Source organism: Aedes aegypti, chromosome 3, assembly GCF_002204515.2.
Source record: "Aedes aegypti strain LVP_AGWG chromosome 3, AaegL5.0 Primary Assembly, whole genome shotgun sequence".
NCBI classification, from domain to species: domain Eukaryota; kingdom Metazoa; phylum Arthropoda; class Insecta; order Diptera; family Culicidae; genus Aedes; species Aedes aegypti.
In genome coordinates, this window is record NC_035109.1 from 80,924,435 (window position 1) to 80,940,386 (window position 15,952).

The 15,952-nt window shown below is 38.7% G+C and overlaps 1 protein-coding gene across 3 annotated transcripts in view; it reads left to right on the plus strand.

The window, feature by feature from the left end:
- LOC5578007 (beta-TrCP) overlaps positions 1-15,952 on the plus strand; it is a 139,638-nt gene that overhangs the window by 104,534 nt on the left and 19,152 nt on the right. For all 3 annotated transcript variants that reach the window (XM_021853791.1, XM_021853792.1, XM_021853793.1), the window contains exon 3: positions 4,790-5,012. In XM_021853791.1, coding sequence (XP_021709483.1) covers positions 4,790-5,012 — 223 coding nt within the window. The remainder of the gene's footprint in view (positions 1-4,789; positions 5,013-15,952) is intronic.

A 15,952-nucleotide genomic window follows, 5' to 3' on the forward strand; every position in this document is an offset into this window, starting at 1 on the left:
GCTTGCATTCACACAACATGCATTAACGTGTAGTGTCTTTTTTTAACACGCATGAAATTTAGTTTTCGTGGAAGGTAACGAGCCATGAAGGGAAAAAAAGACACACATCACCCACAGCTTGGGCCGATCAATGTGTGTCAACACTTGCAGAAATCGCAGGCACATTATCATTCTGATCAAGAACTAAAGGTGAATATTTTCCATTTGCTGTGCTACATATGTTTGCAACCAAAAGGGTGTTCGATGATCCAATAAATTATAATTAAGTTGCTTAATGTTGCATTACCAGAAAATATAAAAGTTATTACCAATTGTATGAATTGTATGCCAAATATAAATCACGTGAATGGTTCGATACCAATTTTTTCTGTGAGAGTAGCTGCTCTTGAACGCTCTCGTCACGTACCAAACGAGAGAGTGAATAGCAACATTCAAAGTGCCAACGAACTGTTCTGGTTCATGAACTGTTACACTCTCCGAAAATGGTACGATCGGCTCATTCGGATCAAAATCCAAACACTGGAAGTACAGTCAATCTATGTTATGCTATGCTATATCCTTCGCAAAACATATGTATTTAATAGAATCCTAAAACAATTTAAAATTCATCATACTGATGCTTCTGTAAAGGATAAATAAGAAACGTCACCCCACAGTTATGGATCAATTGGATCCTAAAATGTTTAATGAAATCTTGTTTTTATTTAATGACACGAAAGAGCATGTTACTGCAACTATTTTAGCAATTTTTCCCGCTCAAATAACGGCTAAATCATATTTAAACTTTAATTTAAAAATTGGGTCCATAAATGAAAATTGACACTTTTGATCATGTTTGACGTTCGTTTAATCGACAAAAACACCACAGGGCTTTTAGTTTTAACACTGGGGTTTGTTCATAAATTTCATAACGCCAAAAAGGGGCATTTTTGACACCCACCCACCCCCTTGTAACGCTTTTTATATGAGTGTGCAATAAATTTTGTATGAGCTGTAACACGCCAAGGACACCCACCCACCCCCTTTAGCGTTATGAAATATGTGAATAAGCCCCTGGGGTTGTTCCAATCTGACATTTCGCAAGGGACACGGAAAGCAAAATACACCCAAAATTTGAGTTTAAGCCAAGAAATGTGACAAAATCTAAAAAAAATGTTTTTTGGACTTAAACAAAAGAAAAACATTTAAAAATTGAGTAAACATGTGTTTTTGGCCAATACTTAAGCGTTTGGCATTAAAATTGGGACAGGCCCTTAGGACCCTATTAGTGTTGAACTCAACCTATTACTTCAATATCATATCATCGTATCTTAAACTTTCTAGTAGAATACATCCTTGAATAACTTACCATAAATGAGCTATAACGGAAGGTTCCACTTAACCCGTATTCGCACTTGTAAATTGAATGCGTTGCTGAATCATTATTATGTATCATTTTTCGCATTATGGATTAAATAAATTGTGACATTTTATGAATCAGTATGCAAGATCAAGAAATTTCAATTTAATGCTTTTGTATTGTAGTAATTTTGCGAAAGCCAACAATGCCTCACATCTTATAGCAGAGAATAGCAGAGCTGAAACAAGGATAAAACGTCAGTTTATGGATTGGATAGTAGGGAAAAGAACTAGGAATGGATCAGTAAAAAATCCCTGAAAGCGCTTTTCAGGTAGTGTGCACTTATAAGAAACCCCGCTTTGACGATTCGGGCATGAGAATTGTCCTTGTTTTTTGATCTCTAAATAAATTGCTGCTCTTCCTTAATTTCTTGATAGATTTTTTGGTCAAAATTTTACGCTGTTGTAATTGAGACATTCATTGGATTCTCTCTGCGCGAAGCTTTTCAACCATTTGCATTTGTTTAAAAATTAAACTTACGACTCTCGATGTTGTAAGTTATTCATCCTTGGTGCTATTGCCTGAAAAAGTCAAGCCCACTGCTGAAATTGACAACCTCTCAACTTCTTATTGCATACCCAACAAACATTTTTGCTGAATAAAAGTTGAAAAAATCACTCTCAAGCATACTTCAGAGGATTGAACTGTTATCCAGCTGCTAATGTTACTTGGGTAGGTATCTCCGAGCTCACTATTCGTTATACAAACTCAAAAATGATCAACTGGCTAAGGAAGTTTTCAGTTAATAAACTCGAAAGTGTTCATAAGAAAACTAAGCTGAGAAGCAGGCTCTTTCCCAGTGGGGACGCAACGTCAGATCGAAGAAGAAGTTCTATAGTTCATTCCACTGTTCGTGATTCTAAACAAATCACACAGTCCCCCGATACAAACAAGGCTATCTGGTTCGAATCAGATTCATCGATGTTAAAACAGTCAGTCACGATATCGTTTTCGAGAGTATAATTCTGGTTTCCGTATAATCAGCAGGATCTCGCACAACAAGTGCAACCAATTCACCCCCACCAGTGTTGTGCTGCGTGACGATATTGTCACCGCGTCATCATTTCCCAACAGGCTAATGTTTTGTTTACAAACATACGTAATCACTGGCTTCGTTCAAACGGTCTACCGAGGAAAAAATTGCTGAGGCATCATGAGCCAACAGGACTTTTATCGTACCGTCAGTCAGCACGACGGTAGCCATTTACAGTGGCAGTCATCCACCAAATGCATCCTTTCAGCGTTTGAGCATATATGAACGCCGTTACGTTATTTTGTGAAAGAGTTTCTGCTTCCGATAGTCGTTCGTCACTGAATCGACGTCGTAACCGCATATATGTGGGCAGCATGTGCATCGACAACCCGTCCACAGGGCTGGTAGCGGGTCTCTGTTTGAAGACGGTAATTATTTTAATGCAAGTCTTTGAACATACACTTCCTTTCACCTTGTGATCGAATCCTGGTGATTCTCATTATTATGAAAAAATATCAAGAACGTTTCTTGAGATTTTTGAGAAATGTGTGATCGGATTTTCTGAGGAACTCTTTATAAGAAGTTTTATCTCCTGGTTCGTTCTTGATTTCTATTTGTTTTCTTGGTTTCTGCATCTCTAAAATTCCTGTTTCAAGGACACTTAGTCGCTACCAGTCCTGTATCTACAATCCACCATCGCATGGCGCTTAGCGTGAACTGTGGAAGTTAGGCGAAGGTAGCGTGGCATGACTTGTTGATGTTGTACAGTAGTAGCAGGGGTAATAAATATTAATGACAGGATAGCGGTTTACAAGGCGGAGAGGCTGCCTCGCAAGAACTCGTACAAGTGCACAAAACATCACGTTTGATTTCCTGCTACTTACACACCGACACGACGACACCGGTCTTTAGTGTATCTTGCACTCTGGTAATGACATATTTCATCAGATGAAATCGCTGGAATCGCTACCCTGATAAAAAATATTACTAAAAATACATATCATCAATTCTACTGTTCTTACCATTGAATAAATTAATTGTAAATAACATTTTTACAATAGAAATAACGTTCCCCTTATGTATCTTTACAATAGAATTTTGAAAACAGAAATCATACTAATTCACAACAAAACAAAAGAATTTATGGTTATTTTATTAGATGGATTCCAATGCACTTTTCGTAGAAAATAATATTCCATAACTTTTTTTCGGTTTATCATACGTTGCTACTTGGAAACGACTGCGCAGATTTCCATACAGTTAAGTTACTTAATATCTGATTGATGACTTTGTGCGATTATTCCGCGATTGAAAAATGCAATCTATCTATCTACAGTCGCCTCTCCACATCTCGATATCGAAGGGACCATCGAGATAGGGAGAGATCGAGACATAGAACAAATTTTTAACGAATACTAGATTGAAAATCACCCCGTTGCCAGGAAAATCAAAAACAAACAGATGTCATTTCATCTTCGCAAATTGTTTTGAATCTCTAAAATCTAGTCTAGTTATCTTTGACAATGGGCATATCGACATACGGAGAGTAATATGGGAACGAAAATCACATCGAGATATGGAGATATCGAGATATGGAAAATGTATGCAGAGTGAAGGGACCGAAAAAATCATCGACATAGGGAGAGATATCGAGATGTAGAACATCGAGATGTGGAGAGTCGACTGTATATAAATAAAAATGGAATGGTGTTTGTATGTCACGAAATAACTTAAGAACGATTCAACGGATTTACGTAAATCTTTCATAGTTAGGTTCTTGAAGTGTTCCGACGTGTTAATATGCAAAAAATAGAAGATCTTCACCGGAAAATTTAGAAAAACTGGAGTAGGAAACTTTCACTTTTTAGTAGATTTTTGTTTCACATTATCGAACAGCCTACTTCGGAAAAAACAAGGTTTGTCAGGTCAACTACACGCTCAAAAAAGAGTTCTGGAAAACGTGAACTGTCAAAAATACACCATGAACTACCATCATGTTTACGCAAAAACATGATCTAGTTCACGGTGTATTTTTGCTTGTTGACGAGTTCACGTCTGTTGTTCACGGATACGAGAACGGATTTTTTTCTGTGTAGTAATAAATAATTTACAAAGTTTTAGGTACACCATAGTTGTATAATGTTTAAAAAAGTTCAACTGATTAATTATCTGTAAATTTTTATTCGGGTAATGCTTGCCGAGTCTCGTACGAAAAACCATCCGATTCTCTACAGCACTCGAATGAAATTGATTGATTGATTAAGTGAGTAAGTGAGTGAGCTGCTGGCTCCACCTGCGGTTGTCTGAACGAGTAATGTACGGAAGTGACATCCGGACGACAACCGCTGACATATTATGATTCACACAATCCATCTTAAGTAACGCTTCTCGTTTTGTTCTTCTTCTTATTCTTTCAGTTCACCACCTCGATATTGTACGATCCGGCGCGGAAGAAAGAACCTTCGCAGTCATTCCAGACCGAACGTGATGCCTGTCTCTCCTATTTCGCCAAATGGAACGAAGCAGATCAGGTGGACTTTGTCGAGCAGCTCCTGTCCCGCATGTGCCATTACCAGCACGGACACATCAATGCCTACCTGAAACCGATGCTGCAGCGAGACTTCATCACACTATTACCAAGTAAGTGAGAACGCGGTAGGACTACGTGTTTCTGGGGTGTTGAATATTATATACTGTCTGTCTTCGTAGAATATTTGGTGATAGATCGAATTAATCTATTAATAGGGTTTTATCTGTGTTTAATTATGTGGGTCAAACAAATTTAAATTTAATATTATAAAATCATCGATATTGTTATGTACAACACATTTTAGTCCAAGTTCGATGCTTTCGTACTCAACTTACAAACAAGTTACATCATGAGAAACTTTAAGCATTTTTTGATCCGCTGTTTTGTTAAAGATTTCATCAAGAAGCTATCAAGGATCTCACCAGAGATTAAGTATTTCTGAAAACAGCCATTGACAACTCAGGAAATCAGGAATCAAACAAAGATTCTGCAAATAATTTGCCAAAACTATATAGTGGATTCCCTCAGGTTTTGTTAGAGATCTCTTTAGCAAAACGACAAGTTTTCTACAAGAAAACCATGAATGATGAATATTTTTCCAGGGACCCGTCTCCGAGCTAGATCCACCCATCAGATGTAACAGTTTAATAAACTAATAAAACTGTTAGATATGCAAGAAATGAGAGATTCGTATACAGCCAGTGTTAGATTTCGATACAGAAATAGTATGTTCCCAAATACAGTATTGTATTGAAACCTTGAATTTTCGGTACATTTTTCTTCTTCCTGTATTACTTCCCAACTAGAACAGATCCTTCATCTCAGCTTAGTGTTTTTGTGAGCACTTAGTCGAGAATCCTCGATCGGTGGGATTCGAACCACAGACCCTCAAAATCCGCTACGGCTATTTGAGCCTCTTTGCGTGTGCGTAAGGATTGAATACATATTTTGTATTAGTTCTTGTTTCGGGTGTGAAGTTTAATAAGTCAAAGACGTCTTAACATTTTCTGCGCCTTGCTTTTTTAGACATCGATTCCCCGATGATCCCGATTCCTTCCCGAAAATTTCTTTGACTTCTTAAGGCATCCATTACACAGCGTAACAAAAATGACATTTTTGCGTGTCTCAAGGATCAAATTATGTGTCTCGAGTAGATTTGGGGTTGCTGAATCTGATGCCATTTTCAGAAATGTTCCAGCACGTCACAATTATTAGCAACAGGTCGCCAAAGTTGTATAAAATATTGGTTTTATTGATATTTGCATAAAATTCAAAGTATAATTTTTTAAACTTTTTTGTGATCTAATCCACCAAGCATGCTATTTTGCTCATTTTTGATTGAAATTGTGCGATTAAATTTGGATTGAACCGATTTTTTTGACATGCTTGCTGTCTCCATACCAAATTTCTTCGTTTTTCTTATATGGGAAAATACAATACTTTTTTAAACCATAAAAAAATAACTTTTTCGCATCGAAATTCTTATAAACTTCACCGATAAGTATTGTTATGCACATAAAGTTTGAATTCTGTGGCAAATTAAGCAAATAAATTGCCTTACAAGCTGGCAAACTTGCATGCAAGTTGGCTAAAATAGTCAATTTTTGCATTTTCAACAGACAACATCTCAAAAACTAGACGTGCTATGATATTTTTGAAAACGGCAACGGATTCAGCAACTTTTAATGGAGTGAATAGCGGTATTTTGGTGCTTGAGACAAAAACGTGTTCCGCAGTGTTATGCTTGCCACACTATATACGATGGCTAAAATCGTTGGCAAAGCATGTACTCAGGTAAACATTGTGGGAGTGCTCGTAGAATTTTATGCTGAGAAACAGGTTCTGTGTCAGTGGTAATATAGAGCCAATAAGAAGAAGACATACTAAAGATTCTAAGGATTAAATGAATTCTTAAACGGAAATGAAATCTAAGGAAAAAATCGACAAGGGACATCTGAAAATCCGCCCTAAATCTATTGAAGGTCTTATACGAATTCCACAAGGATATAATATTAATATTTCGACAACGAAGTTATGCGAATTCTGTCAAGTATTTCAAGACATATATTTGTATCTTTAGAATAATGAAAGGACGACTTCACTGTAAATCGTTCGTTGCTATTCGCCGTAGAAATATCTCGCTCAAATACCATTTCAAGACTAAGCAACGATTAACCTTCTAATACTAAACCCCTTCCCTGGGTACCCATACAGAAAAAGCGGGAAAAACCCAGGAGACACACACTTAAATTAAACTACTGGGGTCGGTAAAATTTTACTGGGTTTTGGAACTACCGAAAAAGTCAGTAAAATGAAAACTGTCGCCAGGCGTAATTGAAAATCATATTTCACCATGTTTTATTTTTTATCGATGTATGATATAAAAAGAAATCTCTCTGCAAAATTTCAGTGTTTTTCAATTTCGACATTTTTTTTAGTTTACTGACTTTTTCGGGAGTTCAATTTTTATCGAACAGATTGAGTGTGCAGTGTTATGAGCGAAAGAAAAAAAAATCGAGAGGAGGTACTTACAAGAGAAGGGCACGATGGTGTTACACGGGGTTTTCAACCGGACTATTTTTGTTAGATTCTACATGTCGAAATATGAAAAACCCCAAAGCCTTTCGGGTGATGAACCAGTGGTGTTGCCAGGAGGGGCTCTGAAAAAGTCGATTTTTTACGAATATAATATTATTTAGTCGATTGAAAATTTGTCAAAAAGATTTTTCTCAGTATTTAGTAAGATAGTAATGAAGAGAACTGACATTAATGTAATGTATTGTATTTTATGCCATTGGCGTAACTAACATGGAATATGGACACCGAAACAAATTTGGTTTTGAGGGCGGTCCATTAATTACGTAAGGGTTTATGGGAGGAGGGGAGGGGTCTGAGATTTCTTACGTGCTATACAATTTATTTTTAATTTTCATACAAAAAATCTTACCATGGGGGGAGGGGGCGTTGAAAAACCCCGAAAAATGTCTTACGTAATAAATGGACAGCCCCTTATTAGAATAGTATATCAATAAGAACCCCTTCCCGATTGCGCCTATGGCATAGAAAAAATACATTTTAAAAATACATTAATGTTAATTCTGGTCTCTGCCATCACAATAAATACTTAAAAAATATTTTTGTCAAATTTCCAATTAGCTTAATAATAATATACGTACAAAATTGCCTCTTTTAGAGCCCCTCCTGGCTACACCACTGGTCCATCACCCGAAAGTCTTTGGGGTTTTTCATATTTCGACATGTCAAAATAGTCCGATTGAAAACCCCGTGTAACACCATCGTGACCTTCCCTTGTTAGCATCATGACTACTTTTGGTGAGTTGTTAGAGAGATACTTAACAGTTTCCAGTTTTTTTTAGCAAAATTTCTGGTTTCCTTAAAAGATCTTGTAGACTTGTCTCGCAATTTTTTTTTTTTTCGAGTTTCTGGCTACAGGTATTGAGCAGGTTGACATGAAATTTTATGGAACTTCATTGTGATGTGTACTTAAAATTTGTTTTGGAGGAATACTTAGGCATTCATGGTAGATTTCTTGATGAAATGCTTGGTAGATTTGTATTAAAATTGATAGCAAATTCTTAATGAGATCTAGCAATTCCTGTTTGACGATTTCATGGAAATACTAATACTGATTCTTGAAGAAGCCTTGTTTAGAATTCAACATGACTAGTCCGTGATCTTTGATAAAGACTTCATGATCATGATCCTTGATTAAATTTTGTGAAGATTTCTTCAGATTTACAGTGAATTATTACAGCAATTGTCAGTCATGCTTGAGATGCTTATTAAAATCATGGCACAGGATCTTTCATGAACGAATAACACGAGTAAACGACAAGTTGACTCCTATTGATCCCTGAAGAAGATCCCAGCAACTGGATCGAAATGTTGGCCTACCTACCTTGATACCTTGATGGCTACAGCGTAGCATCACGCCATTGCCGGGCGTATTGTAGAGCTCCATCTTCGTCGGTCTTGGGCGAAACTTCTCCAGTTGCCCCGAACGTTTAGGGTCGCCAGGTCCTCTTCCACTGCGTACAGCCAGCGTATTCGTGGTCTTCCCCGAAGCCGCCGACCTCTACCTGGTTCCCTGCTGAATATTATTTTCGCAATTCTTTCTTCCGACATTCGCACTAAGTGACCAGCCCACTGAAGTCTGCCGTATTTTACACGATTGATAATATTCGCATCTGTGTACACTTGATACAACTCGTGATTCATGCGTCTGCGCCACACACCATTTTCGAGTTTCCCACCGAGTATTGTCCGCAGCACTTTACGCTCGAAAACACCGAGAGCTTTCCGGTCTGACTCTTTCAACGTCCACGCTTCGTGCCCGTAGAGGGCCACCGGAAGAATCAATGTTTTATACAGGGCGAATTTTGTTTCGGTTTGCAAGCTGCGGGACCTAAGCTGGTTACGTAGTCCGTAAAAGGCCCTATTCGCAGCCGCAACACGTCTTTTCACTTCGCGGGAAACGTCGTTGTCACATGTCACAAGTGTTCCAATGTAAACAAATTCTTCAACAACTTCAAACACATCCCCATCAAAAACTACCTCAGCATTTACACCACCATGCCTGACTCTACCTGCAACCATGTACTTCGTCTTGGTAGAATTGATGGTCAGGCCTATCCTCGCTGTCTCCCTCTTCAGAGGCACGAAGGCCTCTTCCACTGACCTGCGATCGATTCCAATCAGGTCTATATTGTCCGCAAAGCCAAGGAGCATGTGCGACCTTGTGATAATAGTGCCATTTCTTTGCACGCCAGATCTCCTAATAGCACCCTCAAGTGCAATGTTGGACAGTAAATTCGAAAGTGCGTCTCCCTGCTTCAATCCGTCTAACGTCACGAACGAGGCTGACGCCTCGTCTGCGATCCGAACACTTGATTTCGAACCATCCAGCGTAGCACGTATCAGCCTAATTAGTTTCGCCGGAAAACCATTTTCAGACATTATCTGCCAAAGCTCATTTCTTTTCACTGAGTCGTACGCCGCCTTGAAATCAATAAACAGATGGTGAGTCTGCAAGTTATACTCCCGGAATTTGTCTAGGATCATTCGCAAGCTAAACATCTGGTCCGTTGTCGAACGGCCCTCACGAAAACCAGCTTGGTATTCGCCGACGAAGGACTCCTCGAGCGGTCTCAGTCTGTTAAACAGGATGCGCGACAGAATTTTGTACGCCGAATTCAGCAGGGTAATTCCTCTGTAATTGGCACACTCCAGTCTGTGCCCTTTCTTGTAGATAGGGCGGATGAGGCCATCCAACCAGCCGGTGGGCAATTCTTCGTCCTCCCATACCTTCAGAAGTACTCGGTGGATCGACTGGTAAAGCTGCTCGCTTCCGTGCTTGAGAAGCTCGACCGGGATCTCGTCCTTCCCAGCAGCCTTACAGTTCTTCAGCTCGCTGATAGCCTTTTTAACCTCTCCTATGGTCGGTGGGTCCACAGCTTGATCGTCATCATGTATGTTCATCCTGTTCCTCGCTACATTTCCATTCTCACCGTTCAACAATTGCTGAAAGTGCTCCTTCCACCTGGCAGCCACCGCCGTTTTATCGGTCAGCAAATTCCCTTCTCGGTCATTGCACATGGCTGGCACTGGTACGGTATTGTGCCGCGCACCATTGACCGTTGCATAAAATCTCCGCATATCATTCCGGTTCATGCTTTCTTGTGCGTCAGCTACCACACTTTCTTCGTGCTGCCTTTTCTTTCTGCGGTGGATTCGCTTTTCTTCGGCTCTCGCTGCCCTGTACCGCTCTCTGTTCTGTCGAGTACCGGCCACAAGCATACGGCTTCTGGCGACATTCTTCATGTCTGTCACCCTCTGGCACTCTTCATCGAACCAGTCGTTCCGTCTTCGTCGTTGACCAGTGCCGATCACTTCCCGCGCCGTTGTTGTCACAGCTTCGTGGATAGGGTCCCACAGGCTGTCGACCTCTCCAGCAACGTTGACTCTTCCCAACTTCTCGTCTAGTTGCTGACGGTACTGCGCAGCTACCCCATCAGTCGACAAGCGTTGTATATTGAAGCGTAGCGTTCTGTGTGTTGCGGAACTCGTAACGCTGGATAACCGCGCCCGAATTTTAGCTACAACGAGATAATGGTCCGAGTCGATATTAGGGCCTCGGAAGGTCCTGACATCAATGACATCTGAGAAATGTCGCCCATCAACCAGCACGTGGTCTATTTGGGAGCAGGCATCTCCACTCGGGTGTCGCCAGGTGTGTTTGCGGATATTCTTTCGCGCGAAGTATGTACTGCTGATTGCCATCCCTCTAGCAGCAGCGAAGGTTACTAGCCGCAGGCCATTATCATTGGTAACGGAATGAAGGCTTTCCGTTCCAATGACGGGTCAGAAGAAATCTTCTTTCCCGATCTGCGCATTTGCGTCGCCGATGACTATCTTGACGTCTTGTTTTGGGCACTCTCCGTAGGCCTTATCCAGGCTCTCATAGAACTCATCCTTCATGTCATCGGGCTTATCGTTCGTTGGCGCATATATGCTGATCAGGCTGTAGTTGAAGAACTTGCCCTCCATTCTCAACACACAGATTCGGTCGCTTACCGGTTTCCACCGAATAATTCGCTTCATCTGCTTCCCAATCACTATGAAGCCAACTCCACGTTCTGCTCTGTCGCCACCGCTGTAGTAGATGTGGTACTTGAATGAAGTGTTGGCGATGGGGTCCACCGCTCGGAATTCGCGTTCTCCGGTTCTCGGCCAGCGTATTTCCTGGATAGCTGCCACGTTCACGCCGACATTCCGCAGTTCACGAGCCAGGAGCCCAACACGCGCGGGTTCATTCAAAGTTCTCACGTTCCAAGATCCAACTTTCCAATCGTTGTCCTTTATTCGTTGCCGAGTCTGTTGCCCTAAGATCAATCCGTTTGCTCTACTTTTGCCTTTCTTGGTTGGTGAAGAGTCTTCGATAGGCCACCTAACCAGGGTTGCGCTACCTACATCGTGCTAAGGAGTGTATCGAAAAGTAGTCGCAAACATTCAAAACGGTATATCTAAGAGCATAGTTCATCTTTTTAAAAGTTTTTTTTCACGCAAATCTTCATCATGTCATGAAGCAGCTTAAAAAATATTGAATTGTATGCAGTCTTAATATAATTACAACAAGGTTTGTAAAGCATGGAAAATAAAATCTTGCACAAAATTACATTGTTGAAGTGTCTTCTGAAGATTCGATGATTTGTATTGAACAAAATGTGTATCAAACAAAATAGGATGAAAAGCTTATTCTATCGTAAAATATGTTTACTTCACACAGCACGTAAAAAGAAATTCAAAAAAATAAATTTTTGCTCTAAAAAAGCTCAATTATTGGAACAAGGTCGGTTTTATATAGTCACTTTTGTTTAATCGTCTTTTGAAGCTCTTTCATATACAGCGGTAATTATATAGAGTAACGTTTTTTGCTTAAGTTACTTCATCAATATGCAAAAAAACCTTTCCAATCAAAAAAGAATTTTTCATTCATTACAATCGTTCGATATTACCATTAACGTGTAGAAAGAAAAAATCAAAAAACGAGGTCCTTAAAAATCGACCTTTTTCGATTTTTGTATTTGCTCTCAAATGCTTGTTAATGAATTTTTCAAAATATTGTTTACACTATGTCATGAGAGTTGTGGCACAGAATACATTAGCATACACAAAAATATTTTTTTCTTAAAAATTAACACATTTATTAACATATCAATTTTTTCAGAGGTGTGCAAGATTTTCATCGACATCTGTTAGTAATTTGCAAAATTATCGTGCAAAATGCCACTTTATTGAAACAATATCACCGCATCATCATTTTTATACACATTGTAAAGCATTTCTGATCAAAAAATTGTTTGTATGTTCTACCCATTATTTTTGAGACTGTTTTTAAAGTTTGCGACTACTTTTCGATACACTCCTTAGAGGGGCTGCCTCCTCGATAGGGTTACCATATTTGCTCTCACCGGAAAGAGTACATTTTTTTAATACTGTAAAAGAGTACTAAAGAGTACACTTAGCCAACCATGAAAAATCAAGAATGCAGTTTCTACACATTATTGTCTAAATTTTCTTATTTAACCAAATTTCTTTTCATTTTTAAGCCGTTGGAATTTCACAAATTTGGTGATATGCTTGATTTCTTTATTGGCTGTAAATAGACAATATACAATCTCAAGTCAGATCAGACACTAATACAGACAACAAAACGCAGCCTCTAAATCCTTGAAGAAGGCGAAGTATACGCCAAAACGTCGGAAAGTTGAAGCAAAACTCGTTTTAGCTGCTCAAAGACTGGTAGAGCCGATAAAACCTAGAAAGTAATAAGTCATCACAGTCGATAGTAACCACAAAAAGACTGAAAATAGAGTTATTTAATATTTTTGTAGAATGTTTTATAATTTGAAAAACTTTCAGTAATAATGTTGCCTTTGTAATAAGATTAGTATAAGAAACTTTTTTTTAATATTCATTGTGAGTGTTATTTACAATATGTAGAACAATATTTGTTGGAACTGAGAAGAGTGAATTTTTAAACCAGAGATCTGGAAAAAAAACCTCAAGCATTGATTTTAATTTAAGTTTTTGGAACGCTATGAAAAATTTATACTTAACTGGTTACACTATTACTCTTGTGTTTTGAAACTATGTTTCAGAGTGAAAGCCGTTCATTCCCACAGCTTTGTTCAATAATTGCATTGCCAAAACGAAGTTCCTTGAGTGCTTGTACAAAAACTGTTTCAAATAAGCTGTTGATTCATTATCAATAATGTTATCTTCAGATCACAGATACAGAGAGGTAACTGTATTGAGTAAGATAAATGACCGTATAAATTATTTCTTATTTTATAATTCCTGAGCTAATCGCACCAACTCGATTCAGCCAGTATTTGGAAAAAATGGGAAATAAGTTTTTCTGGTTTCTTAAGATTTTTTTTAACTTCTTTGTTAGTATCATTCCAAACATTACATTCATTTTGGTTTCTCTAGCTGATTATTCCATTTTTTCAGCAATCGTCAGTATCATTTTGAAAAGAGTACAGTTGAGTCCATTTAGCAAAAAAGAATAGTACAGAAATTTTTAAGGCAAAAAAGAGTACTTGTACTCTAAAAAGAGAACGTCTGGTAACCCTACTCCTCGATGCTGAGACGATACAGCATCGTGTACATCGTAAATTTTGCATGCAATCAGCTCGCGTTAAAACACTAGGTAGTTCCTAACGTTTCCCACAGAATTTGTATAACAAAATGATGAGCCTTTCATTCTGTTACTTTCGACGTTTTTGTACCAGTATAAAATCGACTAAAGTAGTGTTTTGTTTTGATTCGTGGTTAAGTCACTTTGTCTCTCCATACCACGGAGCGGCGAAAGTAATGGTTAGGTTGCGAAAGTTGAAAATCTTACTTACGCCGTTTTGTAAATCCTGAAATTAAACATTCTTAAAGTGAAAAACCGAGTTGGTTTGGAGCGGAACATGTAGAATTTCGTCTGCAAAACACGTAGGATTCATAAAGTAATCAAGATCTGGTTGCTACTCCAGTATCGCCAGATCAGCTGCACTTACACAAGGAACCAACCAGATGACTGCTTGGGATTTACAAATACCCTCAGTGCATAAGCGCTGGTGATCTTCTATTTTTAGGCAACAATGGTGCCTGTCACGTCAGAATGCAGACCAATGAGGGGAAGGGGAAGGAGTTGATGATGCATTCAACTGGCTCCCACGGTAGACCGATGCAATCTTGCGTCCTAAGGTGAAAACATGCTGACAAACTTGCATCTTGTCACTTTTATTGACAGAAGAGAGGATCGATGAAGAGAAATCGATCATATGACTTACGCCCTTATTCTAGCACACGCTTGAATTTGCTATTAAAAAACAACTATTTTTTGAACCATTTTCGAAAAATTTAGCCTAATTTCAACATTATTCCTTAAGAAATAGTCGATCAAAGTCGTGGGAAAGATAGAGTTAAGGTGAAGATGAATCGAAGCCAAACTTCGAATTTTCAAGAGCACAAATCTGGAGAACCGAACACCCGTTTGAACTGAAAACTAAATCGATTTGTCACCACCAGCTAGTGACCAATCGATTAATTATTCAGCTTGAACGGACGTTTGGTTCTCCAAGGATTTTATGATGAATGATTTCAGGAATTCCTGCGAGAGTGGTCTTCTTGGAATTTACCAACTTTCGCTAAATTTATGATCTCGCCTTCAAAGCCATTGGTAACCAAGTGTGTAGCGCTAGTTGTTACTGAGCAAACTGAATGGATTTTCTCGTTAGTTAACAATGCTACAATAATGAAGAGAAGATCCTCCTCTATCTCCCAGTTTTTATATTTAATTATTAATTTACCTAAAAATGCAATGGCTTTTAGGATGAGATCATAAGATATGCGAAAAATAAAATTTTCCAAGTAATCATCAATAAAACGATTTGCCTCTGTCTAGTAATAACATCCGTGGCTATAAAGCAAAGGTGGGTCGATTCCCGGTCAATCCAGTTTTTTTGTAATGAAGATTTCCTTGATTTTCCTGGGCAAATATTGTAGCCGTTCCTGTAACATGATATAAGAATGGCAACTTTGGCAAAGAAAGCTATCAGTTAATAATTAAGCTCAGTTTAAAGCTGAGAAGCAAGCTCTGACCCAGTGGGGACGTAATGCCAAAAAGAAGAAACAGCATTCAAAAAAACTCATCAGTTTCCCTGGCATCAACTAAGAACCATCAACAATCTCACCTAAAACCCATAAAAGGCGCCACCAGGAGTTTAGGATGTGATTTTTGAAACATTTCGGCAGGGATACAACATGGATCTTACCAAAAATGGTAATCAGACGATTATTTTCCTGCAAAGTAAGATATCTTGTGCAGACAGAATCCGCTGAGTATATCGCAATAAACTACCGAAGATTTGGCGAAAACTTTTAAGGCATTCTCTCTGAACTATTCTGATTTCGATCGAAACACTTGATAGTTTTCCCCGAGGTTTTTTAAAGAACCTGCGGTAATATGAAGTTC